Source organism: Phacochoerus africanus, chromosome 4, assembly GCF_016906955.1.
Source record: "Phacochoerus africanus isolate WHEZ1 chromosome 4, ROS_Pafr_v1, whole genome shotgun sequence".
Taxonomy (NCBI): Eukaryota; Metazoa; Chordata; class Mammalia; order Artiodactyla; family Suidae; genus Phacochoerus; species Phacochoerus africanus.
The window spans coordinates 64,361,480-64,381,021 of record NC_062547.1 but is presented as its reverse complement, the minus strand read 5'-3'; the positions used below and the strand labels follow the sequence as shown (position 1 = coordinate 64,381,021).

Below are 19,542 nucleotides of genomic sequence, written 5' to 3'. Positions count from 1 at the left end.
ATCTACGTCCCCAGTGGGAGGCCAAGGGCTGAGATGACAGAAACACACCTATGACCCATTGCCCAGAAGCACCTGCTAGCTGCTCTAGCTACTCAGCCCTCACCCCTTGCAGGTCTTGCTCAGATGTGGATTTTCACCACTTCCTGCCAGTCCAGGCAATTCCTTAATTGGAACCATAAAGGGCAGAGATTGTGGGGTATAGCCCAGTTCCTGTAGGGGCATGGATATTGGTTGGGGGCCTCTGCCTTTTTCCCCAGAACTGTCATCAAGAACAGAAAAATGAAAAGGAAAAGATAGGTGGAGAAATAAGAAATGAATACACCTGGCTTCGTAGAGAGAGAGAAGCTGGGTGTCCAGGAGTGTGGAGTCGATGCCTCAGTTTGTTCCTTCAGGATTGGGGAGGGGGGATGCAAAGCCTTTACCCACCTCTCACTTTGCCACGTCTAATCCTGGGGTGTCAGCCATAGGGCCAAGAAGAGCAGAGCTGATTGCACAGTCTTCAGGCATGGCTTGCTGCAGCTGTAGCCCAGCCTCAGCAGTGTTGCCTGAGAGGCTAATGCTTTCCACACAGACATGGAATATGCATCTGGACCAGTTTTGGGGGTGACAGGAAAGAAATGGGGATCTCTACTTTGTAGGAGCTCATGCCTTTGAGAGGTAACCCACTGCCTTGCTATGTTCCAGATATCAATGAGTGTGGACCACCCGCGACCGTGTCCTGTGGAAACAATGCAGACTGCCAGAACACGGAAGGGGGCTACCACTGCACCTGCATCCCAGGATATGAGCTTGCTTCTGGGGCACCAACGTTCAGGAATGAGAGTGAGAACACCTGTCAAGGTAAGAATGACCCTGCATCTTCCACCTCTCCACGCATGAGGTTCAGAGTCACTAGAATCATTCCTGAAGCCTCCAGGGGGCAGGGGCTTGGGTACAGGTGTGGTGCCCAAGTATGTGTGGGGACAGATGTGCCTGTGCCTGTCCCACCTGTACAGAGAGAAGCTGCATGGGCCGTTGGCCCAAATCCTAGCTTTGCTGTGTGGGTGAGACACTGGCCAGGGGACTTATTCAGAAGTCACTGTTAACCTACACGACGTGATAATATAGTGATACTGTGTGTGTTTTTCTAGAGCCCCTATATTTCATAGATAAAAACAAAAGTAGCTTTCCTTTTGTTATCTGTGTGTCTTGGACAAGATATGTCACTTCTCTGAGCCTCAGCTGAGTCAACTGTAAAAAGGGGCTGACAATGGTGCTTGCCTCATAGAATTGCAGGAAAGATATGGGAGATCACAAAGCTCAAAACAGAGATGGCTGTTGGGTCTTTATTTTATTTACATTGTTTTACGTTTTTTGTTTGTTTGTTTGTTTTTTGTTTGTTTGTTTGTTTGTTTCTTAGCCGTGCCCATTGCATGTGGAAGTTCCCAGGCCAGGTATCAATCCAGGGGCACGGCAGCATCCTTAACACCCTAGGTGACAGAACCTTAACCCACTCTGGGATTTTAAACTATAATCATAATGACCCAATGTATCTTATCCAGGTTGTGCATCCCGGGGGCTGTGCCCCATGTGTGGGGCTCAGAGAGCAGCTGTCCTGGTCCAACGCCTCACCAAGGGCCCGGGAGGAGCCTGTTCTCCACACATCGCTAGGTCTCGCCTCCTTTCCAAGGGAAGCAGGCAGGGTTTAGGCATCTGTAGTGGCAGATGAGGCCAGCAGTGACCAGACAGGGGGTTAGAGCTGAATACTGAGGATGGGGATGGGAGGAGCGTGAAGGTGAGAGGTGAGGAAGAGGCTGAGCCCGGTGTCAGGAGGACTCTGAGGAGGGTCTGCAGAGGAAGAGCCCCCAAACTAGTTGCAGCCCCTTCCCTCCTTCCCTGTGGAGGGAGGATAACACAGCATCCTGGAAGGAAGCTAGAGTGGACCTGCATCTGTGTGGAGGCCCTGCTGGTTCCCAGGGGCCTCTGTGGGTGGATGTTGTACTTGAACCATGTGGCGAGGACAGAAGGCAGAGCCTTCCTGTGAGTCGGTAAAAGGTCCCTCATCTTGTGTACCCCGTGTTTGAGGAAAGGAAAGTGAGCTGCTTTTTGTCCCCTGCTTGTTTCTTTGGCTAGACATCCTTGAGCAGTGAGCAACCTGCACGACCACCCATGGTGGTCATGGGTTCCACTCAGTGTGCTTAGACTCAGGGAGCCGTCCATCCGCTGTGTGAGCCCCTTCAGAGTCATGGGTGAACAAGAGGGAGGTGGGAGAGGGCCCAAATGGACCATGAGTTTTGTGACAGGGAGAGAGCCGCCTGATGGTTTGGACCAGAATTTGCTGCCTGAAGACCTAGCTCTGTGGCCAGTTCACCTGGAATGTCTATGCAATCCTAGCTCAGCATTCCAGGCTTCATCACATTCAAGGACATGTTCGCCCATGTTCCGAACGTGGTATCTGCTGGAGAGGAGACTGGGCTGCTCTCTGGATTCCTTGTCCCACTTTCTGGAGGCATCAGAAGAGCATCCTGAGTACCAACCTAGTCTCCTGAGGCTCTCTGAACCCCAAGGCATAGACGCCTCTGCACAGGGTCATTTCCGGATGTTTGAAACAAAGATGACGCCCCCATGGCCTCTTTTTGTGGAAAATAAAAGAGAGGTTGACATTCAAGATGCTCACGGAGCTCAGCGCCCTGTGATCCAGAACACTATCTACCCTCTCCATCATTGTCAGTGACTGTTAGGGGGAGAGCTGACCACACTGGAACCCTCTCAGAACCCCTGGGCCAAGGAGGGCCATGGGATACTGTCCAGAAATGTGGGAGGAGGGAGAATTCCAGGGATAGGCCCAGTGTCCCTGGCTGGCCCCGCCCCTGGCCAAAATTCCTGCGGGAGAAGACACCTCGCGGCACCCTGATCCCGCCTCTCAGCCCCTCGGCCTCTGTTTCTCCATGCATGGCTCCACTCTGACCGTCCGCAGTGATTCCAGTTCATGGTTCTGAGGGAGCTCTGAGCACTGGGGCCTAGGAGGATCCTGTGTCAGGGGAGGGCAGGCTGATGTCACCTCCTCCCTGCCTCCGAAGAGTCAGCTGAATGAAGAGGCTTCTATCCAAGGGGTGGGGGAGCGAATTGAGGGGCGTAGACTTGGAGTTTGGGGTTAGGAGATGCACAGTATTATGTTTAGAATGGATATACAGTGAGGTCTTATTGTAAGGCACAGGAAACTATATCCAAGTACTTGTGATAGAACATGATGGAAGAGAATATGAGAAAAATAATGTGTATGTATGTGTGTATATATGTATATATATGTATATATATGGCTGTGTCACTTTGCTGAAGAGCAGAAATTGGCACAACACTATAAATAAACTATACTTTAATAGAAATAAATAAAAATACGAAAAAGATGTTTTCATCTGCACAGATGGCAAAATAGTTTGCCATTTCGGACCACTGCTCTGGGCCTGACACTCTACTGAGGAAATCAACCCAAGAGTCTGGTGTCCCAGACTACTTGGAGAGAGAAGGTCGAGGCTGAGCCCCACTTGGCAGGGGCCGTAGATCTACGTCCCCAGTGGGAGGCCAAGGGCTGAGATGACAGAAACACACCTATGACCCATTGCCCAGAAGCACCTGCTAGCTGCTCTAGCTACTCAGCCCTCACCCCTTGCAGGTCTTGCTCAGATGTGGATTTTCACCACTTCCTGCCAGTCCAGGCAATTCCTTAATTGGAACCATAAAGGGCAGAGATTGTGGGGTATAGCCCAGTTCCTGTAGGGGCATGGATATTGGTTGGGGGCCTCTGCCTTTTTCCCCAGAACTGTCATCAAGAACAGAAAAAATGAAAAGGAAAAGATAGGTGGAGAAATAAGAAATGAATACACCTGGCTTCGTAGAGAGAGAGAAGCTGGGTGTCCAGGAGTGTGGAGTCGATGCCTCAGTTTGTTCCTTCAGGATTGGGGAGGGGGATGCAAAGCCTTTACCCACCTCTCACTTTGCCACGTCTAATCCTGGGGTGTCAGCCATAGGGCCAAGAAGAGCAGAGCTGATTGCACAGTCTTCAGGCATGGCTTGCTGCAGCTGTAGCCCAGCCTCAGCAGTGTTGCCTGAGAGGCTAATGCTTTCCACACAGACATGGAATATGCATCTGGACCAGTTTTGGGGTGACAGGAAAGAAATGGGGATCTCTACTTTGTAGGAGCTCATGCCTTTGAGAGGTAACCCACTGCCTTGCTATGTTCCAGATATCAATGAGTGTGGACCACCCGCGACCGTGTCCTGTGGAAACAATGCAGACTGCCAGAACACGGAAGGGGGCTACCACTGCACCTGCATCCCAGGATATGAGCTTGCTTCTGGGGCACCAACGTTCAGGAATGAGAGTGAGAACACCTGTCAAGGTAAGAATGACCCTGCATCTTCCACCTCTCCACGCATGAGGTTCAGGGTCACCAGAATCATTCCTGAAGCCTCCAGGGGGCAGGGTCTTTGTTGCAGGTGTAACACCCAAGTATGAGTAGGGACAGATATGCCTTTGACTGTGCCACCTGTACAGAGAGAAGCTGCATGAGCCAATGGCCCAAATCTTAGCTTTGCTGCATGGGTGCAACACTGGCCAGGGGACTTATTCCGAAGTCACTGTTAACATATAAGATGTGATAGTATTGTGATCTTTTGTGTGTGTGTGTGTGTGTGTGTGTGTGCTCGAGTCCCTATCTTTCACTGATAAACATGAATTCACATTTGCGTCTAGTGATCTTTGAAAATTTATATACCTCTTCGTGCCTCAGTTGACCCATTTGTAAAAAGGGTCTAACAATGCTTCTGTCCTCATCGAATGCAGGAAAGTATCTGAAATCACAAAGTACAAAAGAGTGATGGTTGGCGGGGTTTGATTTATTTTATTTTATTTTTTGGCTGTGCCTGCATCATGTGGAAGTGCCCAGGCCAGGTATTACACCTGGGCCACAGCACTGACAAATACTTAATGCACTGCGCCACCAGGGAACTGCAGCTTTAAAATTATAATCATTACGACCTAATGTATCTTCTGAGGTTGGGCATCCCTGGGGGCTGTGCCCCTTGGTGGGAGCTCAATGAACAGCTGTACTGGTCCATCCCCTCTCTAGGGACCCAGAGAAGGGTTGCATGAGCCAAGGGCCTAAATCCTAGCTTTGCTGTGTGTGTTACCCTGGCCAAGGTACTTATTCTGAAGTCACCTTTAACACAGGAGATGTGATAATATTGTGATTGTATGTGTTGGTTTAATAGAGCCCCTATATTTCATAGATAAAAATATAAGTAGCTTAGCCCTTTGTTAACTGTATGATCTTGCACAAGTTATTTCTGTGCAAGTTTACCCATCTGTAAAAAGAGGCTGACAATGGTGCTTCCCTCATAGAATTGATGCGAAGTTATCTGACATCACAAAGCACAAAAGAGTGATGGCTGTTGGGGACTGGTTTTATTTACTTTTACTTTGTTTTACTTTTACTTTGTTTTACTTTTTTTTTTTTTAATCTGTGCCCACCACTTTGGGAATTTCCCAAGACAGTTATCAAACCTCTATCCCAGCAGCGACCTTTGTGTTCCTAGATAAGGACGAGTGCAGCTCCGGGGAGCATCATTGTCACAACTCCACCATCTGCAACAATACTGAAGGTTCACATGTGTGCCACTGCCGCCAAGGCTGGGTGCCCAAACCTGGATTCCAGAATGAGAAAAATACCACCGTCTGTGAAGGTACATGTCCTGACCTGACCCCAGACCCCGCCCACAACAAATGCAGACACTCCCACACCTAGTGAACCACTGTCTTGTCCCCCACAGAGGTCTTTCCCACCTGGATGCCACCCCCTGGAATCAAGAGCCAGGTGAGTGGCACACGGACCCAGGGGCAGGAAATCTCTTGGAACAGCCTACCCATTTCTCACAAACTCTTCCACCAGCATCTAATCCTCTCTGACTCCCTCATCTCCTTTTCCCCAGAGGCTCTCCTGCTTCTTTCACAGACTCCAGCATCTGCGTGGGAACTTCAGTTCAGCCTCTGTTCAGAGAACTATCCAGGTAAGGGCAGAGCCAAGGGAGGTGGAGGCATCCCATACAGATGGGGGACGCTTTGGGTTTGGAGGAAATACCCCAAAACAATGGTGCACTGCTCTGAAGCCCCACCTCTTCCAGGCTGGGTGGAATGAGTGGATACGAATTGGTGCTCATTGTTAGACATTACTGTGCACCTACCAATGACCTTTCCTCTTGCTGTTTCTAGATATTGGGTTTACCTCATACTTGGCATTCGTGAACAGGGTTGACCTCTGAGTGACTGGATTCCAGAGGCAAAGACCACCCAGAGAATTCCATCGGGCACTGTCTTTATATCACTCAGTCTCTAGGATCTGTTCTCTGTGGCTGAGTGGGTAACTTCATGCAGCCTCTCTGGCCCATAGGCTGCTGACTCTTTGCCACCCCCCTTCCCAGGACCTCATACAGGAGGTTGGTGATCTGCTGGAGGGGCCCCAGGACCTGGAAAACCTGTCCCAATCAGAGAAGCAGCATGTGGGCACTAATCTGCTCCTGGGCCTGGAGAAAGCTCTGAGATGGCTGGGCAAGGCCCTGCCCATTGGGACAATGACTTTTAATTCATCTGCTGGCACAAGTAAGTACCTGGGACTGTCCCCAGGCTTCTCCTCTGCCTCATTCCTTTTCTAGTTCCATTAGAGTCAAGTGACCATGCTTGTATCTCAGTGTTCATCTCATGAATGAAATAAAATAAAAGGTTAAGAGCAAAATAGGTGAGGGGGATTAAGAGGTGCAAACTTCCTTCAGTTATAAAATAAATAAGTTAAGGGGCTATAATATATAGCACAGGGAATATAGTCAACAATATTCTATGGAGACAAGAGTTGCTGTTGTGGTTCAACAGGTTAAGAACCTGATGCTGTCTCAGTGAGGATGCAGGTTCAGTCCCTGGCCTTGCTCAGTAGGTTAAGGATGTGGCATTGCAGCAAGCTGTGGCATAGGTCACATGGCTGTGGTGTAGGCCTGCAGCTGCAGTTCCTATTGATCCCTTGCCTGGGAACTTCCATGTACCACAGGTACCAACATAAAATGAAAAAGGAAAGAAAGAAAAAATACTGTATGGAGATAGATGGTAACTAGACTTATTGTGGGGATACTTTTGTAGTGTAAAATAATATTGAATCATTGTGTTGTATACCTGAAACTATTACAATATTCTGTGCCAATTTTATGTCAGTTAAAAAAAGCAAATAATTAAAAATAAATGAAAAACTGTAAATAATGTACATTTTCATTATAAAATTATCAGGAGATGAAATAATTACAGTGAAGAATTTAAGATAAAATATAAGCAGCTTCAAAAGAAAAATTATTCAATTTTGAAGCATATAAATTTAGCATTATTTGATATTTAAATATTATTTGTTTTATTGAGATAAAATTCATGTAAAGCCACCTTTTTACCTAGAGTATACAATTCACTGTAATTTACTGCATTCACAGAGTTGTACTACCCTCGACTCTATTTCCAAAGTATTTTCATCATCCCAAAAGTAGAGTTGGCACCCACTAAGCAGTCACTCATTTATTTTTTTCTTTCAGCCTCTGGCAACCATCTATCTCTTTTCTATCTCTATGGCTTTTTCATTCTGGATATTTTGTATAAATAGAATCATACAATATATGACCTGATAGTCTAGCTTCTTTCACCCAGCATAATGTTTCTGACATTGTTTCATGTTGTAGTGTGTATCAGTATTTCATTCCTTTTTATGGCTGAATAATAATCCATTGTGTATGGATATGCCACTTTTTGTTTATCCATCCATCCATTGATGGAAATTTGAGTTTTTGCCACCTATTGGCTATTGAAAATAGTGGTATTATGAATATTGGAATCCAGAATTGTAAACCTTGTTTCAGTTTTTTGAGGGGTACATGCTTAGGAGTGGAATCCCTGAGTGATACATTAATTCTATGTTCAACTTTTTGAAAGGCACTAAGCTATTTTCCCAAAGTGTCTATTTCTCCATTTTAGATTCTCAACAGCAATGCACAAAAGTTCCAATCTCCTCACCCTTGGCAGTACTTGTTACTTTCATTTTGTTGTATTTTTATTATACTCATTTTAGTGTGTGTCAGGTGACAGCTCATCATGGTTTATCTGCATTTTCCTAGGGCATAAAGATGCTTAACATCTTTTCATGTCATTGTTGAATATTTGTCTATCTTTTTTTGAAAAATGTCTATTCAAGTCCTTTGCCTGTTTTTCAATTATTCGACATTTGGTGTTGAGATGTTGGAGTTCTTTATATAGTCCAATAGTAGATCCTTTGAGATATGTGATTTGCAGATGTAGTCTCACATTCTGAAGATTGAATTTTCATTTTCTTCATGGTCTTTTCACTTCCATGAAAAATATTTTACATTTTGATTGTCTATATTATCTATTGTTTCTTTTGTTGCTTCTGCATTTTTTTCAGTCATTTATAAGAACTACTTCCAAATCAAAGACCATGAAGATTTATCCCGATGTTTTCTCCTAAGTGTTCTATATTTATCTTTTAAATGTAGGTCTTCCACTCATTTGGAGCTAATTTTTGTATATTGTGTGAGGTAGGGATCCATCTTCTTTTTTTTTCCTGTGTGGATAACCAGATGTCCCAGCACGACTGATTGAAGAGACTATTCTTTGGTCCATTGAAAGGTCTTGGAACCTCTTCTTGAAAATCAATTGATTCTAGATTAACAGGTGTATTTCTGGATGCTCAGTTCTGCTTTACTGATGTATATATCTATGCCAATACCATACTGTTTTGAATATTGTAGGTTTGTAGTTAAGTTTTAAAACCAGGAAGGTAAAAACTACAAATTTGTTTTTCATTTTCAATATTGTTTGAATATTTGTGCTTCTTACAATATCATATGCATTTTAGGATAAACTTTTACATTTCTGCAAAAAAAATGCTGCTGAGATATTGTTAGTATTGCATTGAATCTATAAATCACTTTGGGGAGTACTGCCATTTTAAAAATATTACCTTTCCATCCATAAACACAGGATGTCTTTCCATTCATTTAGGGTTTTAAATTTCTTTCAACAATCTTTTGTACTTTTCTGTGCACAAGTCTTGAACCTCCTTGGGTAAAATTGTTCCTAATATAATGTGTAAGATTTTTACATCTAGGAGTTCCCATCATGGCTCAGTGGTTAATGTGTCTGACTAGGAACCATGAGGTTGCAGGTTTGATCCCTGGCCTTGCTCAGTGGGTTAAGGATCTGGCATTGCTGTGAGCTGTGGTGTAGGTCGCAGACACGGCTCGGATCCTGCATTGCTGTGGCTCTGGTATAGGCCGGTGGCTACAGCTCCGATTAGACCCCCAGCCTGGGAACCTCCATATGCTGCAGGAGCATCCCTAGAAAAGGCAAAAAGACAAACAAACAAAAAAAACAAACAAAAAGATTTTTACATGTATATTCATAAGAGATATTTATCTATTTTTCTATGTGATATCTTTCTCTGGCTTTGTTTCCTGGGGTAATGGTGGGTTCTTAAAATTATTTAGGTAGTGTTTCTTCCTCCTTTGCTTTTTGGAAGAATTGACAAAGAATTCATGTTAATTCTTCCTTAAATGGTTAGTAGGATTCTGATCTGGGCTTTTCACTTTGGGAAGCTTTGGTTCCTCATTCAATCTTCTTAATAGTTATAGGTCTGTTCAGACTTTCTGACTTTCTGTGTCTTCTTCAGTTACTTTTGTAATTTTGTGTGTCTGTGGGAATTTCATCTAGGTTATTGTTTGGAGCTTGTCCCTGCCTATCAATAACTAATGATGTTATTGGAATGACCCTGGTGGTTCTGTTATTGATCCAAACTTGGGCCTGCTTACCCTCTCTCAGTAAAGCCAATCTACTGACACAGGGTTGTGGTGAAGGAAAGTATAACATTTATTTCAAGGTGCCGGACAAGAAGTTCAGAACAGCTAATGCTCAAAACACCTGAGCTCTACTGTGGGCTTCAGGGAAACATTTTTACAGGCAAGGTGAAGGAGGGGAGTCTCAGGGTATATGACTGGCTTATTCACAATTATCTAGTTGATGGTGAGATAACAAGCTATCATATCAATCCTCAGGCTCCAGTAAGTCTGTGGGATACTGTCCTCATGGTCATCAAGTAGTTAACTTCTTCCATTTTTGGGGGGTTTTCAACATATATAAGGCAACTCAGGAAATGTGAATCAGATACTGTTATCTAGGTTATTCAGAGAGGAACTAAAGCAGGAGACATGGGGGACGGGTCCATTATACCATAGGGTCCTGCTCAATTTTAGTTCTTATTATGATTGCAAGACTCCTTTCAGCAATAAATATCATGAAACTTTTGAAAAAGTTTATAATACCTGGAAAGTACACAGCACACTTGGGGGCGTACCACAGGGGGAGAAAGAGAGAGAGAGATAGGGAGAGAGAGAGAGGGAATGAGAACATGGGTTGGGGTCTGATTTATTGAGGTGTATAGAGGGGGCCTTGAGCTCACTCTTTGTTACTGCATTTATAACACAAAAGCCAGAATTGAAACTGTGTGAAGAGTTAAAACTAGGTAGCCTAAACTGTCAGCTGTTGAAATTAATGAAGACCTCTAAAACAAAGGAGTCTTAGTAGGTGGAAGTCCTGTATATTTATCTAGTTCTCCTGCTGGCAATGTATTTATTGTCTTTGAAGCAGGTGCCTAAAGATTAAGTCAAGCACTGGCATTATGAACGAACAAACAAACAAACAAACAAAAAACTGTCAGGGATTACATTAGTTAGAAAAATTTTTCACAATTTTGAATAATTCTTTGTAAATTCATGTTGTACATGTTATTGAACTCAAGTTTGGCTACCTGCCACTCAAAAGCCAGTAATTGAGAGGCAAATGTTGGTAGAAAGCAAATGATGCTTTAATCAGAAAGCCAGCAGTATGGGGAGAAGGCAGGCTTGTGCTGTCAAAACTATCTCCCAAGATTCTGCTCAGCCATGGAAGTTTTTAAAAGGAAAAATTTCAGTGAATCAAGGTAGAATGTCAATCTCTGCATGATTTTCCATTATGTCCAGGCTGATTGACTCCTCCTGTTTTTCTTCAGATGTTATCTTGTCTGTGTGGGCTGGGGGTAGAGAGCTAATCATTCTTTACCTATTTCTTCATTCCTCCTCGTCTCCCTCCCTTCCCCCTCCTCCTTCTTGTTCTTCTTGCTTTTTAGATCTGCATCTGTGGCATATCTAAGTTCCCAGGTTAGGGGTCAAATTGGAACTGCAGCTTCCAGCCAACCACAGCCATAGCAATGCAGGATCTGAGCCTTGTCTGTGACCCACACCACAGCTCAAGGCAATGCCAGATCTTTAACCCACCAAATGAGGCCAGGGATCAAACCAGCATCCTCATGGATACTGGTCAGGTTTGCTACCACTGAGCCACACTGGGAACTCCTCCTACTTCTTTTAATCTAGGAGAAGAATCAACAGGTTAGGAAAGGGACTATGTGCATTCAGTAGAGCATAAATCAGGAGTTAGGTTAAATGTTACCTGGAATGGATGGGCAATGGGATTGTAACTGTGCAGCACAGGGAAATGTGTATGATTGGGTCTGTTGTTGTAAAACAGAACTTGGTGAAACATTGTAAATCAACTATATTTTAATAATAATAAAATAAACCTAAAAATGTTTAAGGGAGATAGAAATAGGCAAATATGCAAGAGGCAAAGAGCTGCTTACAAATCCTCACTGTTAGATATCATTCCATTTCTATGGGATTAGGGATGAAGGCCCATCTTCTGTAACTTCTCCATGCTGACATAGGGTGCCATATTCTTAAAGTGAGGGATGTTGACATGGGTTTGTAGCATCTCTTTGCTGACCATCTTAGTTGTTTGCTTATTATGTGGGCAGAGCAAGATATAATTATTCTGATGCTCACAAAGATATAGATTATTATGAGCAATAACGTTAATCCCATTCTCTTGAGGACAGTTCTTGAACTTGTACTAGCTATAGATTCAATACAGCTCAAGATGGAACAGCCTATGTCATGGATACAGTCTGGTCATCATCCAGGTAGCTTTTCCCCCCTGGTGGCAGTTAGTATCTTGTGAAACAATTCATAAATGTGCCTTGAACACTAAAAGATTCTGTGACTCCATTATCCTAATTGTTAACTGCTTGATCCTGCTCTTTTGTGACTTATAGAGGCCTGGGAGACTTCAGCTTTTCTATAAACAAGAGGCAGGAGACATGGAGGGGGCTTCATACTTGGTGGTGGTGAGGGCCGCAGAGTTCCACTTGGTTTCATACGTGTGTATATACCATTATTATGTATAACAAATATTATGTGTAAAATTATGGCATTACTTGGTACACATAATAACATTTTGCATAATATTTTGTATATAATATGTATAGTTTTGGGAGTTCCTGCAGTGGTGAACCTGACCAGTATCCATGAGGACATGGTTTGATTCCTGGCCTAGCTCAGTGGGTTAAGGATCTGGTGTTGCTGTGATGTGTGATGTAGGTTACAGACACGGCTCAGATCCCATGCTGCTGTGGCTGTGGCATAGGCCAGCAGCTACAGCTCCAGTTTGACCCCTAGGCTAGGAACTTCCATATGCCATGGGTGTGACCCTAAAAACTAAAAAAGGTATAATATATGGTTATATTATGTAAGCCTTACCATCAGTTACAGAAACATTAAGCACTATGATACACCTTATCTTTTTAGCTACTTTTTCTTTTGGCTGCATCCATGTCATGCAGAAGTTCCTGTGCCAGGGATCAAACCTGCACCAGAGCATTAACCCAACCCACAGCAGTGACAATGCTGGGTCCTTAACCACTAGCCCACAAAGGAACTCTCTGTTTTTAGCTTCTTTTGACTGTCTACTATTTTCACTCTTGCTAAATAAGCTTGTAAAATTGTCATTGAACCAGATTTAACTGTCATTATACCATCATTTTTATTATGTCAATGAAATTGAGGCAGATATTACAAGGATGGATGTAATATAATTAAACATATGTACTATAAAAATGGTATTATAATAACCCCTACAGTTGCAATTACTAATCCAACTCTCTTACATGACTCCCACAACACACAGAGCTGTCATTGAAGGTGCAAGAGCAAGGATACGAGAATATCACCTTGATTCAGAATCAGACAAAGATGATGCTCACCTGGGATACAGTGCATGAATCTGGTGACTCAGGTAATGACTGAATAGGGAGAGGGTCTCTGAAGCTTCACAGTGGGACAAGATGCCCAAAGTTGTGACAAATAGAGAATTGAAGCTTAAATGGAAGTATGGGCTGCAGAGGGTCAAAGGAAAATGTCATGTCCATGAATGATTGTTGGAAAAAGAGTTTTCCAGACTCAGAGCAGGGTGAAGAAAAGACAAGTTTATTGAGGGAAGAAATGCTGTTCACATAGCTAGCCAACTTCCTGCCAATCAGAGAGGACAGATTCTGGGACCATGGTCATTTCTATTTTCATAGCCCAGAGGCAAAGGATAAGAAGAGAGGTCTTATCATACACCTGTTGACTTGCTGATTTCTTGGGGAAAGATCTGATATTCTGATATGCTTGCTGGCTTGTTGGGGGCATATATTGCCCCATAGGGGTGGGGTGAGGAGTGGGCCACATACCTTTCCTAGTGGAGGACAGGAAGGAGTAGGCCAGGTTGTTGGGGTAGGGGAGGGCCTCAGGAATGTTGTAACAATTCCAGTGAGAGATGATAAGATTCTGGTAATTTTTATCTCAGCCAGAGGCTGAGATAAAACTCAAAGTTTTATCTCCTTGGATTGAAGTCCCATAGGGAAAAACTATCTGAAGAAGGTGTACTGTTGAGGACCCTGAGATACTAACATTAGTCTCATCGTGCAGGCCCTGCTGTGGTGGGCCTTCTGTCCACTCCAGGGATGGGAAGGTTTCTGGCTAAGGCCCCTCTGGTCCTGGATACTGTGGAACAGGCAGCTTTGAATGAGACACACAAAGGTGTGCTACAGGAACTCTATCATGATCTGCTATCAGATGTCATCTCTGCCTTTATCAGCAACAAGGACCCTCAGAACCTCAGGCACCCGGTCACCTTTGTCTTCCAACATGTGAGTCATGGTGGGATTGAGCTGTGGGTATGGAAGAGGCATGAGTCCTGCACACAGTCTTGGGCTTCAGGCAGCTCCCCCATGGGTTCACCATCTCCCCAGGAAACACGTGAAAAAGCAAGCTTGGGGTGAGCATTTCTGAACATCAGAACCATGAGCTCACATCCACTTCCTGTTCCTACAGTCAGTCATCCCTGGTCCAAGAGAGAAAGTGTTCTGCGTCTTCTGGGAGCATGGCCAGAATGGAAGTGGTCATTGGGCCACCAGTGGCTGCAGGATGGTGGGCACCAAAGACAACAGCACCATCTGCCAGTGCACCCACCTCAGCAGCTTTGCCATCCTCATGGCTCACTATGAAGTACAGGTGAGAGCCCTGAGAGGGGCTGAGTTCAGTGTCTACTACTGTGTAACAAATCCCCACACATGTTGCAGCTATATAACCAAATTTATTATCTTGCAGCTTCTTCAAGTCAACAAATAGGCATGGTGTAGATGGGCTGTCTTTTCAGCATTCTAGAAGTCTTAAAAGTCTCTCCTCTGAGGCTTGGAATCCTCCTCTAAGCTCCCTGATTTCTGGCAGAATTAAGTTCCTTGTGGTGGGAGGACTGTCTCTTCTCTTGCTATCAGCAGGGGACCAGACTCAGCTCCTAGGGGCTGCCTGGATTCCTTCTCATATGGTGCTCTCTATCCATATACCAGCAGGAGAAACTCCCTCATATCGAAATTCTCTCAGCATTTGAATCTTTTTCTCCAGGAGGAGCTAAGATATTTTTAAGGACTGATTAGGTCATGCCACCTAGGATAAACTCCTCTCTTGAAGTCAATTGATAGAGGACTTGAATTCCATCTGCAAAGTCTCTTCACAGCAGCACCTAGATTGGTATTTTATTGAAAGCATGGGAGAAGATGGGGTGGGGTCATATTTGCCAATTAGAATTCTTCTTACTGCAGGGGTCTTCAGGAGAATGGTGCTTAGGGGCTGCAGAAAGGAAGACTTGGTGATGGCAGAGGTTAGAGGGGCTGAGTGAGTACAGATGGTCAGAGTATGTTTTTTATCTCCTACCCTGGTCAGATGAGCTAGTTATTTCTCTGGATCATCAAAACACACTCACTCAGGTGACCTCAGTTAATGGGTATTTACTTGAACATCTACATGAAAATAAACATGGAAAGGATCCTAGCCAAAGGGCCAGACATCATAGTAGCCCTCAGGAGTTTGAGCAGTTCTCCAAGGCTGTGTTTCATCTTGCCATGTTTCTAGATAACACAATATTACTAATTTTATTTGTATACTGTTTTATATTTATTGGAGGGTTAAAATATCTGTGTTTCATAATTCAAACAGGAGATGTAACATTGATGATTCTCCATCGCATCCCTAACGCTGTACACCTACTTCCTCTTGCCTCTGCAAACGAATATCAATTTTTCCTATATTTTTATATGAGTATTTTATATCTATAAAACAAATATGTGTATTTGTTCTTGATCTCCCCCTTTTTTTCACTCACACAGTGGCATTATTAACTGTTGTTCATTTTGTGTTTTTATTTATTACATCTGAGAGATCACTCTATTTCCATCCACAAAGAGATTCTTCCATCCTTTTAATGGACACATTGCCTTCTGTTAGGTGAATGTACCATAAATTACATGTCAAAACTCCTCCTAATGGTCATTTTGTTTCTGTGCATTTGCTAATATGAATATTGCAATGATTTAGACATCCTTCATTATTCTCATGTTTGAGTATACATTTAGGATGTTTAGTGGGTAAAATTAATAATTGTGTATTAGTAGATATTTCTATTTTCCAACATAAAGAGGCTGTATCTCTGACCATTCCCTCCAGCATTATATAAATGTGTGTGTGTGTGACTCCTCACACCTTCACCACAAGGTATTATCAAATTTTTGTATCATTACTCATCTGAAAGATCAGAGCTACAGCTCCGATTCGACCCCTAGCCTTGGAACCTCCATATGCCACAGGAGCAGCCCTAAAAAGGGCAAAAAGACAAAAAAAATTAAATGGATTCGTGGGGCTATTTTTATAGTACAGAAATTAGATCTTTGTTGTTACATTAAAATATCAAGATTTTGTATGCATCAAAATCATCTGCAGGTTTTGCTGTTTATTTTTTGATATTTTATTCAGAAAAATTTTCAAATTAACAGTTATGTTGCAAAATAAGAACAGTGTAAATAATATCCAGTTTCTCTTTATCCAGATGCACTTGGTTTAAACATTTACCTCCATTTTCTTTATCATTTGAATCCCCCTTCTCCTTCCCACTCTCTTTCTCTTAGTTACATGGAAATGGAATTGGTGGATGTCTTTTTCATTTCTCCATAGACTTAGAATTATTTGCAAAAGAGGTAGGGAAATGTGGATTTAAGCCACTGCTACTGTCAAAGTGTAATAGTTTTCCTCCTTTAACAAATTATCCAGTTCTAAATCTGTAAGGATTAGTGACCAACCAGGAACAAGTATTGCAGGGATGAGGTGAGTGGAGTCCATGCTGGGGAGCTGATACCTAGACATCCAGTCTCCACATACAGACAACAGCACATGATGGGGATGAAGGATGGTGCTCCACATGGAGCCTCATGACTCTATGAACGGCTCATGGTGACCCGTAATGTTAGTCATGTACAAAAGTCTACAGAAAAATAAACCCTTGTGAGTTGCAGGGTGTGGTCTTGACTGGAGACCATCTTATCCTTCAATTCCTCCAGAAAAATAAATAATCACTTCAGATTCCATAAAACTCTAACATTCTAAATCTGAAGGAAGTTACCCATAAACATCACAAATTTACCTGGATCCTTCATTCCTGATTATTCTTTGCCAAAAAAAAATGAAAATAAAAGTGGTGGAAGGGACATTACCCAAGAGCAGGAGAGTGTGACTGTGATCTCCTTTCTGCTCGTTTCCAGAAGGATTCTGCACTGACTGTGATCAGCTACATGGGGCTTAGCCTCTCTCTGCTGTGCCTTCTCCTGGCGGTGCTCACCTTCCTGTTCTGCAAAGCCATTCACAATACAAGCACCTCACTCCTCCTGCAGCTCTCCATTTGCCTCTTCCTGGCCCACTTGCTCTTCCTAACAGCCATCGACAGAACTGAGATCAAGGTACTTATACTGCCCCAAAATGCCACTGCCCTGCCCCAGGGGGTGGTGAATTCTTGAAGCCATGCTGCCTTTGACCCCTGAAGAAAATGGCCTGGGCTCTAGGTAAGGTTAGATGGGTAAGTAGCCAACTTCACAGTGACACACACAACTAGAAGACAAACACTCCATTGACAACCCCTTCATATACATCAGCATTCCCCAGTGGCAAGGTGTAGAAGAGGTTCTGACAGTCCCTCCTCGCAATATCTTACTGCTCCCCCAGGTGCTGTGTAGCATCATCGCAGGTGCCTTACACTATCTCTACCTGGCCTCCTTCACCTGGATGCTGCTGGAGGGCCTGTACCTCTTCCTCACTGCACGCAACCTGATGGTGGTCAACTACTCCAGTGTGAACATGTTCATGAAGAAGCTCATGTTCCCTGTGGGCTATGGAGTCCCGGCTGTGATTGTGACCATATCTGCCGCATCCCAGCCTCATCTTTATGGAACACCCACCAGGTAAAGGCAAATTTCCACTCTCTTTGCCTTCTCCAGCACAACCATGATATTATTTATAGAAGCAACATAGCATTTCACCATGCAAGAGCATAATACATAGATGAAAAGTAATAATCCCTAATATATAGAAGAAATGAAAAGTAATAATCCCTGGAGCATCTTTCTGGTGAAAGATGACAGTAATTAAAAAGAATACCTTTGATCTCTGTGCTTGAAATAGCAAATATGAAATCAAAGGAAGTACTTAGGACATCATTTAGAACAATCTAACTTGTTTCTTTATCCTAATTCTATAAGATTTTCATTTCTAACAGTAGAGCTGATTAAAGTGATCAAAGTAATAGATTGTACCATAGTGGAGATTTATATGGTACTTACTTTGTGCCGGACACTATTTTTTTCTTTTCAGGGCTATACCCAAGGCATATGTAAGTTCCCAGGCTAGGGGTCTAATTGGAGCTGCAGTGGTTGGCCTATACCACAGCCATGGCATAGGTGTGTCCACTGAGCTAGGCCAGGGATCAAACCTGCATCCTCACGGATACTGGTCAGGTTCTTTACCTGCTGCAGCACAATGGTAACTCCCACTTTTCTGACCATTTTCAGATGTGTTAATTCAGTTAATCTTCACACCAATACTATTAATCAGTTACTGTCATTTGCCCTATTTTACAGGTGATTAAATTGAGACACAAATACTTTAAGTAAATGCCCAATGGTGCACAATTAGTTAAGTACCAGAGCTAGGATGCAAAATCAGGGAGTCAAGCTCCTTAGTTTGCACTCTTATATTTTCAGCTTTTAGTACTAGTTTAAATATATTTGCATTTTTATTGTTATATAATTCATATACCATAAAATTCACCCTTTTAACATGTAATCGATGGTTTTTAGAATACTCACAGAGTTGAGCAGCCATCACCACAATCTGATTTTAAAACATTTTTAACTCCTCAAAGAAACCTCATACACAATAACATTCACTCCTCATTCCTGCTACCTAGTCCTCTGTCCCAACCCCTGACAACTTCTAAGAAGAACTACTTTCTGTCTCTATGGATCTGCCTATTCTGAATATTTCACACAAATGAAATCATGCATGTGGTCTTTGTGACTGGATTCTTTTACTTACGATGATGTTTTTAAGACTCATCCAAGTTGTAGTAGCACGCATTTATTATCTATATTTGTTGTTTCTGCTGCTGTTGTTTTGTAAATAATATTCTATTTTATGGATATACCACATTTTGTTTATCCACCTATTGGTCGATAGACATTTAGGTTGTTTTCTCTTTTTCTTGGCTGTATTATTTTTCCCACTATAAACAAACATGTACACGTTTTTGTGGGGCATATGTTTTCATTTCTCCTGAGTACATATCTATAAGTAGAATTTCTGGGATCAAATGGAAAAACTATGTTTAGCATTCTGACACACCAACACCTATTTTCCAGAGCATCTGTACCATTTTACAGTTCCACCAGCAACGTATGAGGGTTTCAATTTCTCCTCATCATTGTAAACACTTATTTTCTACATTTTACTTGTAGCTATCCTAATGAGTATGGAGTGATATTTCATTGTGGTTTCAATTTACATCTTTCCCTAATGATGAATAATATTGAGCATCTTTTTATCTTATTGATCAATTGCTTGTCTTCTTTGGAGAAATAACTATTCAAATCTTTTCGCTGTTTTTAAATTGTGTTATTTGTCTTTACTGCTGAGTTGTAAGAGTTCTTAATATATTCTGAATATTAGTCCATAATCAAT

The 19,542-nt window shown here is 42.9% G+C and overlaps 1 protein-coding gene across 2 annotated transcripts in view; it reads left to right on the top strand.

The window, feature by feature from the left end:
- The window catches only part of LOC125125569 (adhesion G protein-coupled receptor E2-like), a 57,048-nt gene that overhangs the window by 15,377 nt on the left and 22,129 nt on the right, over nucleotides 1-19,542 (top strand). The window contains exons 7-17 of one of the 2 annotated variants that reach the window (XM_047776779.1): nucleotides 685-840; nucleotides 4,224-4,379; nucleotides 5,575-5,721; nucleotides 5,809-5,852; nucleotides 5,968-6,045; nucleotides 6,457-6,634; nucleotides 13,133-13,240; nucleotides 13,915-14,135; nucleotides 14,320-14,499; nucleotides 17,076-17,270; nucleotides 17,533-17,768. In XM_047776779.1, the coding sequence (XP_047632735.1) occupies nucleotides 685-840; nucleotides 4,224-4,379; nucleotides 5,575-5,721; nucleotides 5,809-5,852; nucleotides 5,968-6,045; nucleotides 6,457-6,634; nucleotides 13,133-13,240; nucleotides 13,915-14,135; nucleotides 14,320-14,499; nucleotides 17,076-17,270; nucleotides 17,533-17,768 (1,699 nt within the window). The remainder of the gene's footprint in view (nucleotides 1-684; nucleotides 841-4,223; nucleotides 4,380-5,574; nucleotides 5,722-5,808; nucleotides 5,853-5,967; nucleotides 6,046-6,456; nucleotides 6,635-13,132; nucleotides 13,241-13,914; nucleotides 14,136-14,319; nucleotides 14,500-17,075; nucleotides 17,271-17,532; nucleotides 17,769-19,542) is intronic. The other variant, XM_047776780.1, reaches the window with a different exon arrangement.